The sequence below is a fragment of the Mytilus edulis genome, chromosome 4, assembly GCF_963676685.1.
Source record: "Mytilus edulis chromosome 4, xbMytEdul2.2, whole genome shotgun sequence".
In the NCBI taxonomy this organism is placed as follows: Eukaryota; Metazoa; Mollusca; class Bivalvia; order Mytilida; family Mytilidae; genus Mytilus; species Mytilus edulis.
In genome coordinates, this window is record NC_092347.1 from 11,610,270 (window position 1) to 11,630,008 (window position 19,739).

Here is a 19,739-nt window from a genome sequence, read left to right on the forward strand (position 1 = left end):
AGTAATAGACGACTTTGGAAATCGCGCCCTTTCTTGTTTTTCCAGTGTCCCAATGTTAATGTGATTACGTCACAGTAGGAACCAATTGTTCGGGTCAACTGGAGTAACTCATGGATGTATTTTAGTAAAATTAGTATGCCAAACTTTAAAATGCAATTGTTGAAATCCACAGAGTACAATGTTCCGTGGATGAAATAGCACAGGACAGGTCTAGTAAAGAGAAGTTCATCAAGTGTACTCAAGAAGAAAAAATCGTTAAAAATGTCACAGTAGTAAAACATATATAGATACTACGACTGCATCCAGTGTGATAATATATCTCATCTCCCGATATTGTAAAAACATTTTGATATTTATATATATAAGTCGAGAATTAACAACACGTATAATCTGTTTCCTATAAAATTTCATAATGTGTTATCGGCGTTCTATGACTTCAAGTTTGCAACATCAGATAACAATAGTACATAAAAAAGTAAAATCACAAAAATACTGAACAAGTCAGTAACAATTGTGTCTGTAGTTGACATGACATTTGTTATACAACTGCTAGTAGGCCTTTGTTTATCGATGTATCATTTTTATTTTGCTTATTTTGCTTAGTTTCTTCTGTTATCTATTCTGAAATAGGACTTATTTTAATTGAGTTTAAATGTGCGTATGGTTGTGTGTTTGTTTATTCTACTTTGGATATGGGTATAGTACGAGAATTTAGGCCTCACAAAACATTTTTATATGTTTTTTCTTGTCAGGAGCCTCATGCCTTAGTTAGTCTTGTATGTTGTTTTTTTTATAATTTTTGGTTCATTGGTATGTTTCGTCGTTTAGTGTGACGTCAATTTTGGCTGAACTTGTACACATTTTTAATGAAGAGCTTGTTGGATGGGAGGTTTTCTGGCTATGTTAAAGACCCATTGGTTGCCTTGGGCTATTTTCTGCTTTTTGTTTGGTTACTTGCCAATGACACTTTCCCCGTTGCCATGCTCGATTTGATATGTTCTTCATATGTTCTTAATTATACACTTCGCATATTATAAACTTACATAATGCACTAAAAACTTTGTTAAAGGACTGATTAAAAACTGTGGTAACATGAAGATAAATGTCTTTGGGATACATTTACAGCAACATCCACATTTCCAACTCCATCTCCATCCCCGTTTACAACAACAGCAGCACCCAGTAAAGAATCCTTTCTGAGAGAAAAAAAAACGAAAACACTTTACAGATGTTTATTATTAGTCCTAAAAGAAGAAAACTTCCATTGTATAAAATTGAGTGATTGTTTACTATGGATAGTTAAGACGTCATCATATTCAACCAAAATAAGAGAACAGTTGGAATACCTTTACTTACCCAACCATTTCTAGTTGTTTTGGGTTGTTTTTTTCTTTTAGAAATTTCCGGTTAAAAATCAACAATTTCTGATGACGTGATAATTAGCATAAACTCCAACTTCCTTCTTTCAACATGCCAATTTCCATTGCTATTAGTTTTGGAAAGACAAAGACATTTTTGTAATTATCCCAGATATAATTACGAGATGAAATTTTTAAAATTCCAGCCTCAAAGATGAGTTCCCATTTAACAGTACAAAATAAATGAAGAATATGTCCATGTGATTTTGACGACGCCTAAATTCATATAATGTTAGTAAGGTCGATAACATTAAAATGATAAAAGAGACGCCACCCAATTTTGAACTTAATCAGTGTTTTGTAGTAACAATCATTGTGTATAACTTTTATAGTATTTGGTGAGGCGAACAAGGGCAACACTTAATGCTCCCTCCGGTGATGGTTGTACAAGTTATACTTTTGAAAATCGAACAAATTATCATTGATATGCTAACTTTGGACAAATTGTTATTGTCTAAAATATGCTGAAAAAAATGTTTTACTGGAATTCACTTTTGATTGTACAAAGGATCTTTGAAAATTTATTATGATAGAAACCATGAATTTTTTATATATTTTAACAGTAAAACATTTAAATAGCATTGAGAAGATTTTGTTTGCAACTAACTCGTCCTGAACACAGTTTGAATAATTATCATTTTGGGGGCAATAGGTTGATATTTTTATAAATTTATTTTACGAGGGTTTTCCGTAAAATTTGAGGACAATCGCAATGCATTATTATTGACCCATCCGAATTAAATAAAACAAGTATATAACAAATTTCATGATTTACTGATTAAGTGTACAAAATTTTATTTCAGTACCTGCTTAAATGATCGTATTATTTGAATCATTTGCAAAATTTGGTGCGCTGGAGTATTATAAATGTCTGCAACTTTGCGAACTGTTAGTCACCGGTCACTGTTGATAACGTTCGGAATTTTTAACGCATCTAATTTCCTGAAAGATGGCATACCTTCCCGCTCATCGTCTTCCAAATTATCTTTTTCGTCTCCAAACCTTTTGAGTCACTTTAATACCAATGAACGACTATTCTATGCTATGATTCTCAGACTGTTTAAAGCATTTGTGTGTTTCTGTTTGCGTTCTACACAAAATTTTATAACCGCCCGCCCACCTTTTCCGTAAACTTCCCTTTTTTCACTAATGCCGATTCTTGATTCAATGCTCCAATCGAGATTTCTCCGACATATCAAAATTTTGACCAATCAAATTTACCAGTTCTTACGTCAAGATCATTATCGACGTTTCAGTGTAACTTTTATGGTTTTTAGGGCGGAGTTTGAAAATTAAAATAACAAAAATATCAAAACACCAACTTGCAAGTTATACGATATTTTTGCCATGCTCCGGGTCCCCATTGCTTATATTTATATGAAGTAAGTGTGATTAATTCTCATATAAAATTGTACAAATATTATCATAACTGAACTAGGATATAGCTCAGGATTACAAATTTGAAAAAAGAATTCAGCTTGTCTACGAACTTTACGGACAACCCTCGTATATATATCTATATACCAGGTGCTTACGAACATTCTTTTGAGATTTAGAAACTGCATTGTTACAGGAATGTTAAGCGGATTTTAATAATCAAACTGAAACTTCTAATGACATATGTTTATTTGTAGCAACGATTGTTCAATTCCTGATGCCGCACATCGTCACACAAATGACACAAATTTATTATTTTGTATTTTGTTTATGAGGCTTTCTTTGTGGTCATTTAATAAATATGATACAGCGTGTATCAATGCGGTTTTAACCAAATTTATATCATAAATTATTGTACAGGTTATAAGAAAATTGAGAATGGAAATAACTCGACTAAAAAGTAAAATTACAAAAATACTGAACTCCGAGGAAAATTCAGAACAGAAAGTCCCTAATCAAATAACAAAATCTAAAGCTCAAACACACCAGACGAATTGACTATAACTGTCATATTTTTTATTCGGAATATGCATTGGATTATGTAGAAAATGGTGGATAGAGTAGAAAGCAATGGGTCTTCAACACAGCGAAAAACCTCACACCGTTATGCTAAAGAAAAGTGAGTACTAGTTCAGTAAAAATTGACGTCACATTGAACTCCGAATCATATAAATGTATTACAATTAAAAAAAGAACAATGAAAGACTAACAACGGTCAAAAACTCCTGACATGGTACAGCCGCAAAAATGTTGCTTTGTTATACATGTTTTGGGAGATCTCAACCCTCCTTGTTTGTACCAACACTTGTTGAATAGATAAAAATGTAAACAAACTCGAAACAAAAATTACAATTAGTGCAATGTGTGTGTACACATTTTAATTTGTAAAAAATGATAACTTATACACATCATTATTTGATATATACAAACAGGGATAATGCATGAGTTTAGTACGATGTCAATTGTCACTGAACTAGTACACATTATTATTCAAAGGTCAGCTGAAATACACCTCCACTATGTTGAAGACCTATTGGTGGCCTTCCGCTGTTATCTGCTCCTTAGTCGGGTTGTTGTCTCTTTGACACATTCCCATTTTCAATTATATAGTAAAGTGTTTTACCTTCCAGACACCTCCAAGACTTGCTCCAATTTCATTATACCAAATTTTGTTGATACGTCTTTGTGCAGAAGTGTGTGCAATAAATTCTAGCATATTATTTTCATGGGCACATTCCAAAGGACTTATAGTAATATTCCAAACGGTTCCTTCCGTGATGACTAAATCCATCGCAAGCTTAGCATCGTCTTCGTACAGTCGTTGTTGCAGATGAAGTGCTCTACTTTCAAACAATCTAAAAGAAAACTAATATGCACTGTGTTTTGTATCTTTTATAACATTGTTTGTAATATACAAGGTTTAATCATATTTAAAAATTTTGAAAACCTTAATCATAAAGTTTACAGACTTAAAAAACAAAATGCTTTTACATTTTCAGTTGCTAGAAATAAACATTTTACGAATTATTTGTTTTTCGAAATTTTGAAATGCCATTGTCTGCTTAGACAGTTTGAAAACAATAAATATACTTAGACTGTTGTATCATTTCTTCATAAAATGATTGGTCCCTTGAACTTTTCACTTTGTATGCCATTTCCTTGTACACGGAGCTGACTAATAGAGCACACACTACAATTTAATTAGAAAAAGATAACACGACGAAAACACATAAACACAAACTTTTGACGTAAACACTACATCTCCTCTCAGTTTAAAGATTCGAGCTAACAGAATGTTACCCTGTTCCAAAATTGACTCATCATTAATACGAGGCTTTGCAAAATGTGCGTATCGTCTACAAACAACTTACCTCTGAATAAAAAAGATTTAAAGGCCAAGTAAAGTAAAAAGCAGAAGAGTATTGAGGACAAATATTCCAAAAGGGTTAAAACAAGACTGCTAAAAAAGGCAATCACAGTAAAAAGGCAAAATAAAGTAAAAATTAGAAGAGTATTGAGGACCAAATATAGCAAAAGGTTTCCCACCTATACCGCTTAGACAGTAGATCCCATAAATACATTCAAAAGATAAAAATCAATTTTATATCCATTTGGTTTGTTTTTTTTGCCTCTTTTATAAAAACCAAAATAGGGCACAATTGATAAATTTACATTTCAGACAACTACTTTTGCATCTGAAAACCTATTGATACCAACACACCGATCGTACCAGTCAACAATTCGTATAATTCTTATGTAGAGTCCATTTGAAGCGTTTGTCACCATAACTATGTCGGATCAGTTTTTCTTTAAGCAGCGCACACATAAAGGAATTTTAATCCTGTAATTCCTGGTTTCTTGTTTTCCATATTTAACAGATTATTATTAATTGTATAGAGAAAATGTATTTTTAAAAGTTTAGAATCAGGCCAATCCTTTATATGACAATCAAATACATTTCATTGCAATGATACAGACGTCGGATGTAGATCATCACTAAATTGCATTCAGAGGAAGACATCACAGATAAATTTCATCTTTTTCTTTTGTAATTTTTTTCACTTTATACATTTTTCTCTATTCTAACTTTCTGCCAAATAAAATTCTTAAAAGGATGATCTGTGATATCTAACGTAAATCAGTAAAAACTTTGAAACTTTTTTGTACAATAAACATCGATAATGAAGACAAATTAGATATTGTTTTATATTAGTATTATATGAATGATCGCTCTTTCGCTTATAACAATCATTATTCAATACTTGCATAGCTGATTGTTGCATTTCATCCAAAATATAGTTGCTAGTTTTGGTCTGTTAGCTAATATTGCCCAAATCAATAGATCTTGAAATGCTGAATCCGATTGTGTCTTGTTACAATCTATATAAAAAGATATATGATTGTAAATAATAAAATAAAAAAGAAGCAAAATTTCATAAAGAAGAAAAATGACATACCTATAAATATTAAATCATGCATTAAGCGTTTTCTATGCCTTTTTGTCCCGTGTTGAATGACTGGTCGTAAACATGTAATTTCGTTATATTTGAAACAAGCACGATTTACTTGCTAAATTAATAGCACAGGTCTAACAATCCTCGGGAGCTTGAGAAATGTGATGAACATTTTCAACTGTACTCCTTGACGTCGTCATGGTCATAGTCATTATACATTACCTACTTTGAATGATATATCTTATCAAAACCCTCTTGCAATTTAAACAAATGCCGTTAGGTACTCATTACATTCACACGAAGCTTTAGTCATTACTCCTTTCAAAACTTTATTTTCTGTACAAACTCATGTCTGGAAACCAATATTCCAAACCCCGGTTACAAATAACAAATACTTAAAGCAAATATCTAGGATATTGCTATACATGAACTTTTCAAACCAGTTCGGAGAGAAAAAGATTAAAGGATGATAAAGTTTTTCTAAAATTTTCCATCGCCAACAAAGGTCTAGATGTCATCAGTTTGGGCAATAACGTATAAATACATATACAAACCAATTGTAACTTAAAGTTTCGATTACAATCGCGTGTTACAGGCTCTTGATATTGACGACTTCAAGTCTACACCTCCTGATTATACCTGTGCTAGGTCCCCATGCATATTTAATTCGGCTGGCCACGTTATTACCGGCGACATTAACATTGTCCATCATGTCAATATCACTTCTTTCCGAAATGTGTCATCATATGGCCCGAGATACCGTACGCACAAATCCATCAATTTGAAATATAATTTTAAAATACTGATGTATTCAGTCGACGATTAAACCAGACAATGGGTTAAACTCGAGAGTTGATATTTTTTCCGAATTGATTAAGGAAGTTGGTTCGCTTACACAAATAAGAAACTGAATGAGTCTATTAATTTTCATGCTATACCAATCTTTAAAGATAAAAAAAAGTAGCAAAACACTTGTCCTGCTTGCAATATAAATATGTTGCTGTCCCCTCAGATAAAGCCCCAAAACAACATCGTTTTTGTAAAGTGGAATATATTTATTTAGTACATACAATTTGAGACGCTTTCATCTTGCAATAGTATTACAGTAGTTGACTCTTACACAATTTACACATGTAGTACCCAATCCAAGCTAAAAGACAAATTTAAAAAGTTGAACCTACGTAGATAAAAATATCTTAGGGGACGACCATTTGATATTCTGGAGGGGGGTGGGGAGGGGGGGGGGGGCAGGAGGATTTGTTTTTGATCGGTTATTTATTTTTGTAAACTAAGAGGACAGATTATTCATTTTCTGCACTATTGAAGCAAGATTTTTCATTTTCATTAAAGCAAGGGACTGATTATTCATTTTCACAACTATATTTTTGATAATCGAAAACATACAATTTTTAAATGATTTGTGTATTATAAATAATACATATAGTATAGTCAAGTCATTATGTACCATATAATTAGATTAACCATCCCCTCTGCAAAAATGAATCTTTAAATTCCCAACTGCATATACATGTATTGCATACATTCATAGTATTAAAATTTTGTTATAACTAGGCACTTTTAAATGTATTGGCAAACATACTACGCCGAGCGGAGAGAGGCAAAATGTTTTTTGAAGGGTTTTGAATCCACTGAAGGCCAAAGAAGCTATAGAACAAATGATGCAAAATCATGCTTTCTGGGTGTTCCGAAGACCCTTTCACAATCTGCAAATGAAGTTTTGTTTTAATAATTTTTTGACAATATTTATTTTGGTCTCAAAGCAAAATGTATAAATTCAGTGTAAGACTTAAGTTTCTAGGGACAACATCAAAAGACCAATGTGCATGATAAAGCATAAAATGGAATTCACATAGTTAAGTCTGTGGCTGCTGTTTTTTTTTTAACTCATGATCAAGTTCATAACAAAATTACTAGATTACAAAAGGAATGCAACACTAACAGAATACAGAAGGGCAATCAATGAACAAAAGACAAATAAATAAGAAACATTGATCCCAAAACATCAGGGCTATAAGTCTGAGGGAAAACAGAACTTTCTTCTTGGCCGTGAACACAATTTGATATGGAGACAAGGTTTGGTTTTGAAATTTCCTAAATGTAGTTACGGCCCTGTTAAAATAAAAGTGAGGTAAGGTTTCCTGAGACAATATACCTCAAGTTAAATGAAACCAATTTTCAGACATTTCAAGTATATTTAAATAATATTTATACATTTAGACCTGCTGAGTTATTTACTTTCAATACATTGCAAGTCAGGTAATTTATTTTCAAACTACCACCGAACAAACCATTTATTTTTGTGATTATCAAGGCTGAGTTATTTATTTTCAAAATCAACCCCCCCCCCCCCCCCCAGAATATCAAATGGTCGTCCACTTATCTTAGGGAGGAATGAAACCTTGCTTTGGAAAAATCATTTTGAATCAAACAAAAAATTCTCTGAAACTGACATTATCAAGATTTTCTACTCTTTACACAAGTATTCCACATTCCAAACTAAGAGATAAATTGAAAGAGTTGGTATTGCTTTGCTTCATAAAAAAGAATGGCCAACGTAGATACAAGTATCTTGTCTTAGGGAGGGATAAATTCTACTTTGTAAAGGATCACTCTGATTCAAACAAAAAATTCTCTGAAACTGAAAGATGCTTGATTTCTTGATTGACAACATATTTGTTACGTTCGGAGGACGTGTTTTTCAACAGACTGCCGGCATTCCAATGGGAACAAACTCTGCCCCTCTACTTGCCGACTTGTTTCCTTATCATTATGAGGCTGACTTCATGTAGGAACTTCTTAGAAAGAAAGATAAGAAGTTAGCAATATCCTTTAACTCTACTTTCCGCTATATAGATTATGTTCTTTCACTAAATAATTCAAAATTTGGTGACTATATGGAACGCATCTATCCCATCGAGCTAGAGATACAGGATACTACAGATACAGTTAAGTCGGCATCATATCTTGAATTACATCTAGAAATTGACAATGAGGGTCGGTTGAAAACAAAACTTTACTACAAAAGAGATGATTTAGCTTTCCAATTGAGAACTTTCCATTTCTTAGTAGCAACATTCCAGCAGCACCTGCATACGGGGTATATACCTCCCAATTGATACGATATTCCCGTGCTTGCATTTCCTATCATGATTTTCTTGATAGAGGGTTCCTGCTCACATGGATGCTATTAAACCAATAGTTTCAAATGGTGAAGTTGAAATCATCCCTTCGTAAATTTTACGGACGCAATCACGAGTTGGTTGACCGTTATGGAATAACCGTTTCACAAATGATATCGGGTATGTTCCTTACGTCGTAACTACAATCCCCTTCCCTTTCATGAATGTGACCTACCGAATTAGCCTATTTACCGGATGTGTTATCACATAAGCAACACAACGGGTGCCACATGTAGAGCAGGATCTGCTTATCCTTCCGGAGCACCTGAGATCACCCCTTGTTTTTGGTGGGGTTCGTGTTGTTTATTCCCTAGTTTTCTCAGTTGTGTCATGTGTACTATTGTTTGTCTGTTTGTCTTTTTCATTTTTAGCCATGGCGTTGTCAGTATATTTTCGATATATTAGTTTAACTGTCCGTTTGGTATCTTTCGTCTCTCTTTTATATATGTAGCTTTTGACAACAGAGACTACAAAGATATGCCTAAATTAAATAGGAATGTGTGATATGAAATGACACAACTCTAAATTTCCAAAGGTGACAACAGTATATATGTTACAATAACGATTACGTTGAAATGCATTCCCAATAAACATCACTGTCCGATCTAAGCTGGTATAAAATGTCAAATTTGACAACGGTAGATCAATTAAAACAGAGGCTGCGTATTTAAAAAAATCCTTAAAACTGTAAGAGTTCAGAACGGAAGCGTGATATACTGAAAACAATTGATGGTAGGTAAATGAGTAAATAATTCCTGTTTTTTTTTTATTTATGCCGTCTGGGGAAACTGTCCTTAGCTTTCTTTTTTTTTTTTTTTTTTTATATTATAATGTTTTATTTTAATTTTACATTTGTTAGAGATACATGAAGTACCGGTACCTTATCCCGGCCTCGTTAACGTTAGTATATAGCATTTCATTGATAAGTTAGTACTTGTTAGTGCACAATATATATATATAGTAATAATGACATGTATGTAACGGAATAGAAATATGATAACATGATTGATTATAAATTCTAATTTATGAAATTAATTTAATTTTTGCTGCAACCAGATTATGGAATTTTTCATATTTGCCTTCTTTATTTATCAATATTTCGTGATATTGAAGAAATTCTTTTTTGAAAATTTCAAACATATTAATTTGTTTTGTTTTTTGTTCGGATATATAGTATCCTTTGTATGCAGTAAATCGTTTATTTTGTATCCGTACAAAAGTGATTTAATTGATATGATATGATGTCCTATTTTAAGTTTATCAAGTAATAGTTTTATTTGATCCCAAAATAATTTCAGAAATTTGCATGTTAAAAAGTAGTGCTCATAATCTTCGATGACATCACAAATATTACATAGCGGAGTTTTAGTTATTTTCCAAGAGAAAAGTAATTATTTGGTTGGAAAAATGTAGTGCAGAAATTTCCATCTTAACATTTTGAATTTATTATCTTGTATATATGTATTTGTGTTGTTTTCCAAGATAAATATGTTGTCCCATTTTTGAAATCCTATTGGTTTTTCATAATATCTATTTAAGAGGGAGATGTAAATGTCTTTGGAGGAAATGTTTTAAGTGATACCATTTTTCCTTTTTTTATCTTTAAATTTATATTCGGAGTCAATGGCAACTTTTGTTTTTATTGATTCTTCTTTAGTTAGCTCTTGTAACCACTGTTTTGGTATTGCTTTCATTAATTTAGAATATTCTGAAAACCAGTTAGCATGACAGGAAAGTTTATCTAAGATCATGTTTTGATTACATTTTCCTTTATTATCAATAATGTCATTTAAAAAAAGAATTTTACTGTTTATCCAGTTTTTGAAAATGAGACATTTACCGTTTAATTTGATATTTGTATTGCCCCATATAAGCTGCTGTCTAATTTGTTTATATGATAGATGTTCTGATTCTTTTTCAGATTTTGAATTTATCCATGATATGATTATTCTTAAGTAAAATTGTGGGATTAGTTCTTTCAGTTTATAGACCAAATTAATATTGTTGAAATTCATTTTAAATATAAGGAATTCTTGACCAAATTTATCAAAATAAAATTTTGATAAGACTTTCCAATTGGGTGATAGATCTTCGTTATCGATGATTTTTTTACCCAACTAATATTTATCGCTTCTAGATATTTATCTATGTTTATCATTTTAGATAAGAAAGCTAATGTCCTTAGCTTTCTTATCTAAAACTTTCTTTCCCTAGAGGGCATAAATGAAAAAACATAGAAAAAGTTACTCATTTTCCCTACCATCACTCATTGACAAATGACAAAATCAAAAGATCAAACACGTCAAACAATTGGAAAAAACTATCATATTCCTGCATAATTCATGAAATACATGAAATTTTAGAAAATAGCCGTGATCAATGGATTTGTTTTCCTTACACAGAAAGTATCTTATGGTATACATCATCTATAACGTTTAAAAGACACTAAAGAACATAATGTTTAAGAGAAAACTTACCAGTGTAATGTCATTGTGTACTACTTGCTTCTTTTCATGTTCCTATATGAAATAATTGCAACACTGATCTAAATCTAGTGTATCATTTGTTTTCAAATAACTTACCTTTTGTCTCACTACTTCCCGCTTGTTGATCCATTCTGCAACTCATTTCTTCATGATCAGTACCACCATTACACTCTTGTTGAATACAACAACAACCTGCTTGATCTCGACAACGACGACAACGACAATCTGGTTAATAATTTGAATATAGAAAAAAAATTAAAAGGTACTAAGAGACAAAACTTCAATAGAGTTGAAAGAGAGTGGATGCATTAAAATCCGACACTTATTTTCTGAGAATCTGATATAAGAAGTTTTGTCTGGATGAATGTGATTAACTAGAATACGTTCATTTTGTGTCACATATACGAACATCACGCAGCTGTCAGTCGGTGTATCTAGAGAAAAGATCGCGAAAGAATACCTAACGATGGTCATACTTCCGATTTGATCGTGAACGGTCTGAAATCGAATCGTGAATTTATTTAATTGAAATTTAAATTTTGGTATAATTCTGTTGTTTTTTTAAACGCAAACAAAACCGAATAAAAAAATGTCTATCAAAATGATTCAACTTCCTCAATAATGCTGTTGCAACCAGATAAATAAAATATGCACTACTTTATGAGAAAACACAAAAGGCGCAACACCAGTCAATGGGATTCATTAAAAAAGAACATGCTTGTAACTAAAATGACAACATTTCAATATATTATGATATTTTGAAATTAAATCTTTGGTGTGACAGTTAATACTGTAACAGTAAAATAAAAACCGTTCATTTTGTTTTTAAAAACACTGAATTTTGTTAGTTTTTTTTATAAATTTTATTATAATTGATCATTAAAGATTTGGCAAAGACTTATCTCGACCGTGAGAGACAATGCATGACCAGACAGACGCAGGATATTAGTGCTTCTCTTGTATGTAACACTAAAGGACATTTGCGCTTTTTCTTTGATACCCATAAAAAAATGCCAAGACATTTGCACTTTTTGCCTACAATAGTTCTCTTATATTTGATACGTTTCCCTCAGTTAAAGTTTGTAAGGATTTATTTTTTTCTCTATCGATTTATGAATTTTGAACAGCGGTATACTACTATTCCCTTAATTATACCTGTAATCTTTAGAAAATGTATCCAACGTCATGTGAAGATGTTCACATATTCTTTCCGAAAGTTTATCCGAACAAACGATAAACTCAGAAAAAATATTCCGGTAAACTGGACATATTATAAAAGAACATAGTAAAGATTTCTGTGTTTAGATTGGCGCATTTCGGGTTTCATTTCATTTAATTAATAATTTAACTAAGTGTGTAAAAGTACAGCAAGACACGCACATAGAGTTTCGTTTGTCCGAACAAATCTGAAGCGGAGTGTGTGTTTTGGGGAGGGGTCAGTGTGTCTTTAAAGGTTTTCACGCTATGAAACTGAGTTTTAAATATTTTTTAAAAATAAACATCATATATTTATTATGCTTTTCACTTACTTTTTGAATAACCCAACAATGCTTGGCAAATTTTTCGACATGCAATTATACACTTTTGGCTACTATATGAATTAATTTCATCTATAGACTTATTGAATATATCCACGTGTACGCCAATGTCTTTTAACTGACAAACAACTTGTTCTGCTGAAGAAAACATTTTACCACCTTCTTCGAGTAATTGTGAAATCTTTCTATACGAATCTTGTATAGCCTGCATTGTTTTTGAAGTTGTGTGTTGTTCATCCGCTAACTCTTTGAACAAATGTATTGCTATGTTTAGTGATGTCGCATATTCCCTTAAATTAACAAGCAGATTATGCATGAAGTTTGACTTTTCAGTCAATGATTGTGTAAAATCATTTTTATCGAAATCTGTTAACCATTCTAAAGCTTCTTTTGCATATTCTAGTTCTGTAAGTGTGCCAATTATCTTTGAAACACAAGTTGCTGCACATGTCGTACTTTCCTTGAGTTTTGATTGTTCCTTTTCACTTTCCTTGAGTTTTGATTGTTCTTCCGATTTATCTAAAGGGTTTTCTTTACTCTCCTCGAAAGCGTCTTTACACTGGTTGAATTTAACAACTGAATCATGAAAATCTTCTTTAGCTTGTTTGATTGGGTGTCTTAGTAACCATTCTTGCGTGTTTGCTAGTAAATCTCGAATTTTCTTCATATGACAAGCACTTTTTAAAGACTCTATTGCTGATGCTGATCCCCACTTAAATAAATTGCATATCAAAATTCATATTGCAATATTATACATATATATATAACACAACAAACACGTGCAATTATTTTCTATATTTCTTGTGTGAAAAGGAAGATACCGTGCTAAGTGTTTATGTGACAGATCAAGAACAAAATGAATATATTTTTAAGTTATATATAGTTTAAATTTAATTTTGGTAACATTTAACAGGATCCTTTAAGACATACATTCGCGAATACTGATTTGACCTTTAATGAGATAATATGAATTATCATATACTTAGACTAAATAATAAATATATATTTTACCGTATGATAATAGCATTAAATTGACGTAAATTCCAAATTTTTCGAATTGATGCTTAGCGGGCTGATATGAAATGTTTATCACATGTTTCGATTGATATCACATGCCTTTCCGTAACGTTATCACATGGCATTCCGGTAATACTCGGTCAATTCCGGAAAATACACCTCAATGCTACGTTTTCAGTGAAAAACGATATGAAAAATGCCATGTAATAATCTGATAATATCACAATAAAAATGATTGATTAAACGGGACTAAAATTATATATAGAAAATATCATATGGCGTTTTCAATATCGCATCCGTATCAACCCGAGACACCAATATAATCCCAAGAGCTCTGCTCGAGGGATCATATTGGTTGAGGGATGATACGATGTGTGATATTGAAAAATCCATATCATATACACTTTATTATATACATATACCTCAAGTAAATGTTTTTTTTATGTGACATGACGTCATACAGATAAGGATGTTTGAAATGACGTCATACAGATTATAGGTTTTACATGACATCATACATATTAGGGTTTTGATAAAGTCTTTGCAACAGTGACGCCATCGATGACGTGACATCATACAGATTAAAGGTGTGATAAAGCTTTTGCAACCGTGCTGATATCGATATCGTCACGGGTGGCTGATACAGCACGCTTGCCAATGATTGTATTACACATACAATTTATCTATATTTATTACTAAGTATATAATAATATCAGATTATTAAATGGCATTTTTCATATCGCATGTATTATCAGCTCTAGGTTCAATATCAACCCAAGAGCCGCATGGCTATTATTATTAAATAATTTTATTGTTAAATAATTTTTTTTTTTTTTTTTTCTTTTTTTTTTATTATTATTTTAAACAATATACTTTCCAGTATCCAAATAATTGTTTTGTACACTACTTTGTAATGTTTTTAACTGAAAACGTAGCATTGAGATGTATTTTCCGAAATTGACCGAGTATTACCGGAATGCCATGTGATAACGTTACGGAAAGGCATGTGATAACAATCGAAACATGTGATAAACTTTTCATATCAGCCCGCTAAGCATCAGTTCGAAAAATTTGGAATTTACGTCAATTTAATGCTATTATCATACGGTAAAATATATATATTATTTAGTCTAAGTATATGATAAATATATATATTGTATTTCATCATCTACATAGTTTGTATAACACTTTTTAAAGTACATTTTACGTAAACATTCAACCCTTAAAAAATAGATATCATGGTGTCAATCGACCAACATAATGTTCAAACGGGGAAACGATATACCATTGCTGATGAAATACTTAACAAAAAACTATACATTCAGCGAAGTTCATGAAAATGTTGTGTATTGAACGTTGAAGACTTAAAAGAACGTTAGAATAACAACTTTATGAAAGTTTGCATTTGGTGGTGTCATTAGGGAAGAAATAAGTAAGACAATGTCTGTCTTCTTCCGTGACACGAAACGTTATGTAGTAGGTTATCCATTTAATTGGAAGCTCATAGTTAAAAAAAAAGATGTTAATATGATATGGTTCTATATAAATCAATTTCTAAACTTTTTTAGTCGAATTCTTGAATATTGTCGGTCTATTACTGTAAACATATTTTATTAAAGAAATCATTATATATATAGCTACAAGGGCAAAAACATAAATACGAAATATACAAAAGATTAAATAACTGGGATTAGGAAACAAGAGCAGTGCTCTTATATAAATCCGTCTCCCTAAATTCGAAAATAAAATTACAAGCTATGAACACGTGCTGAATAGCAAACGAATAAATATGTAACAAAATACAGTCAATGATTACAATAACAAAAGGAATATTCATAAGAAAAAAAATATATAGCAAAGGAAGGGGGTGAAAGGTGTTTTTAGAAAAATGAGAGTGTTATTAAAGAATGAACAATATTTTTTTTGTATAAGGGAGGAGTGAGTTATTAGAATTATTTTATTGTGGATGTGAATCGATTGCTACTTATAATAAAGTTTTGCACAGCTTTGAATATCAGTATGTTTTGTTGTGAGTCTATCGGAGCCAAAAAGTAAGACATAAGAAGAAATTCTGATTGGAATCTGTAGGTTGTGAATGTGTCTTTGGCGAGGTACATTGAATATTTTGCATTTTAATAGTGATCCGTTGTTTCAGGGTCTCCGCAAACACACTTCGGGGATTGTATTAAGTTTCTGTCATAGAGGTGTTTGTTGAGTCCACTACAGTTCATTCTTATTCTCGTATGATATATTTGACCGGATCTGGAACCACAATAATAAAATACCGGCTTAATTTTACGGTTACTTTTTAAATTATTTTTGAAAGCGAGAATGGAAGGACTATTTTGTAGATCAATTGTCTGCGAGTTCAAGGATTTTACTGTTGATGACAAAAAATAGTTAGAGTATAATGATGTTCCTGCTGCAATAGGTTGAAAATCATTCGCATAACGCGTATTATATTCATGTATATTACGGAACCATTCAGGTAAAATATTATTAAGATAAGATGGGGTAATATTGTTAGACATTTTGTACAAATATGTATGTCTGTGGGCCTCTCGTCTATCCTTTAGTTTTTCCCATCCCGTTTCCTTATAAAGTAAGTTAATAGATGTAAACCGTGTTCCTCCAGTCACAATCCTTGCAGCCTCTATGTGCACGCTTTCTATTTTATGAACTAAAATCAATGTAGATGTATCCCAAACTACATCAGCATATTCAAGAACCGGCCTTGTATAAGAAAAATAAAGTTGTTGTAAAGTTTTTCTATTTAAAATGAATTTAAATTTTCTAAGTATATTTAAGCGGGAATAAGCTTTTTTAACCATCATATCGATATGCTTGTGCCAATTACCGTCGTTTGACAGTATCATATTAATTTGTTTGTGTTCATTTACAGAGTTTAAGGGGGAATTATTCAAGAAAGCTGTGGATGCAATGTTTTTTTTTAAGTTTCCGGGATATGGTCATGCTCTCAGTTTTATTTGCATTAAAATTAACCAACAACTTCTGAGACGAGTAGTGAATTTTCTTTAAATCTTCATTTAACTTTAATGCATCATTTACTGGATTGTCCACTATAAGATACAGGCTTGTGTCATCTGCAAAAAGTTTTATTTCTGACTTAATTTCAGCTACAATATCATTAATAAATATTAAAAAGAAGAGAGGACCAAGGATTGATCCCTGAGGAACACCGGCATTAATGTCTCGCCATCCTGACGTTTTATTGTTGATAACCATTCATTTCTTCCTGCCTCTTAAGTAGTCCTTGACCCAGTGAAGCAACTGACCTGATATGCCAACTGCTTCTAATTTACGAATCAACCCCTTATGCCAAACTCTGTCAAAAGCTTTACTTATATCACAAAATATAACCCAAATTTCTTACCTTCATTCAAAGCCCTCCCAAATTCATTTGTTAAATATAATAATTGCTTGATAACCGAGTCACCAGGTGTAAATCCTGACTGGTTGTCCGTCAAAATATTATTATCAAGTAAGTAGTTGTAAATATGCGTATATACACATCTTTCCATAACTTTACCGAGAACACTAATATCAGGGAAATCGGTCTATACTTTGATACTTCCGTAGAAGAATTTTTTTTTGGAAAACAGGAATAACATTGGCAAGTTTCCAGTCACTAGGAAACCTACCAACAGAAAGAGACATGTTAAATAATTTACAAAAAGGACGTTTAAGGATGTTTGCTTGTCATGTTTTGGAATTTTTTGTCAGATTTTCGAAATCCTCTGGTTTTATCCATTTGAATGCCTTAAAAAAAATTGTCCATGAACCCCCCATTTTTCTTTTCATTTATCTTTTACATGTATAGTTATAAGTCATTTGTTAAAGTTTTATAAAATCTTATTTATTTTTAATAGTTTTTGAGAGGTTTAACTGGTCAATGATAAAGCTATGAAAAATCAAAAGAGAACATTTTCCCGCCATAATTCCAATGGCTAATATCTCTAAAACAAGCACATTGACCCCTATATTTTTTTTGATTCCTCAATTAAATCCCTATCAGTATATACTAGTTTTGTGGAAAGTTATTTATTTTGAAACTGAGCAGTAGACATCCTTAACAATATTACTCGCTTCTTTTAATAACCGAGGACTTACGCAATCGGGCCCAATAGCTTTCGACGTGTCTAAATTTAATAATGTGTCCTCAACATCTTTCGGTCTATTCTAATTTATTGTGGTAATCATGTGTTGTTCAATAAAGATATAAATACCCGTGAATTAGTTCACAAATCGAAATATCAAAGTTGTGTTCAGGAATCAAGACACACGTTATTAAATGTAAAAACAATCCTATAAGTTCAGGTAAAGTGGTTGAATCTCAAATATCTCAGTGAATTTTTTCGATGTCAATAGTTAAGTTTAAGACAGTTATTCCCTTACAAGACCGTACAACTAAAAGAGTTGTCAAGTTAGGATTCGTTTTTGTCTAGCCTCCGACGTTGTCGTAAAATCGAGACACAGTGATCGTCGGCAGCGTCCACAAATGTTCAGTCTGTGGTAAAAGTTTTTTTGAAATTTTAAACTTTCCTTTATCTAAACCAAACTTGGACAGAAGCTTGTTTATGATTATAAAATAGCATTCAGAATTTTTTTTGTAAAAATAAAAAAAATCATGTTTACGGTTATTCACATATAAATGGACTTTCTGCCAGTTATATCTTTTTCACTCTGTGGGTAAAATTTAAAATAAATCAATAACTTTCTTAAACTAGTATGCTGGATGTGTACCAAACTTGGACAGAAGCTTGGTTATGATCAAAAGCTACTAGTATCAAGAAGGAAATTGTGTTATCTTTTATTTTAAATCTTTTTAATTATATTACTTATAAATGGACTTAGATTTTCTTCCAGTTAACATTACATACAGTCTGCAGTTAAAAACGTTTAAAACATTTATTCAATTTATAAACCATCCTGGATTTTTACTTAACTTTGACAGAAGCTTCTTTCATTCAAAAAGTAGAATCAATAGGAAAAGTTTCAATAATTTTTCCTAATTTTTTTTAGCCTGAGACCTACCATAAAAGTAGGCGAGCCACTGGATTCCCGGAGCCCTTAAACATTTTTTATTATGATCTCCAATTTTACAACTAAATTTTAGGAAGGCAAAACGTATTTCTGTTACAAATTTATCCTCTGGATGTAAACGTTTTGTCTTTGAAGGTATCGTGCATGTTTATAACATGAAATATGAACGTTAAGTTAATTTTTTCTGTAAATACTGTTGAAATATAAGTAAACCAATTAAAAAAAAAAAAAAAAACATCATAAAGTTTTGTCCCTCAATACAATTGAACCATACAACGACAGACTTTACAAAACGCAAATAAAAGAAAACTAGAGATACATTTTACTATTCAAATGGCGGTAAATATTTAGTATACCTTTAAAATATGCTGAAAATCTGTTTCTTCCTTGTTTACTGCTAATACTGTTTCCTGGAGATAGAACAAAGTGGCATCAAAAGATATGTTGTGCTTTACGCCATTTCGTGGATATGTCGTGTACATATCTTATTGCAGCACCATTGTATTAAGACCAATAGAAAAAATGTCCTCCTCGAAAAAAAAATAACTAAAAGAAAATTAATGAAATATGATAGTTTGTTTGCCATGATATACCTTCTATTTACTTTTAAGTACTATTAGATTAA

At 31.6% G+C, this 19,739-nt stretch overlaps 1 protein-coding gene across 2 annotated transcripts in view; it reads right to left on the reverse strand.

Moving 5' to 3' along the window:
* LOC139518953 (uncharacterized) overlaps positions 1-19,739 on the reverse strand; it is a 116,795-nt gene that overhangs the window by 13,058 nt on the left and 83,998 nt on the right. For both annotated transcript variants that reach the window (XM_071310649.1, XM_071310650.1), the window contains 7 exons: positions 19,471-19,524; positions 13,025-13,745; positions 11,592-11,720; positions 5,622-5,735; positions 4,446-4,545; positions 3,979-4,210; positions 1,044-1,196 (listed from right to left, as the gene is read on the reverse strand). In XM_071310649.1, the coding sequence (XP_071166750.1) occupies positions 1,044-1,196; positions 3,979-4,210; positions 4,446-4,545; positions 5,622-5,735; positions 11,592-11,720; positions 13,025-13,745; positions 19,471-19,524 (1,503 nt within the window). The remainder of the gene's footprint in view (positions 1-1,043; positions 1,197-3,978; positions 4,211-4,445; positions 4,546-5,621; positions 5,736-11,591; positions 11,721-13,024; positions 13,746-19,470; positions 19,525-19,739) is intronic.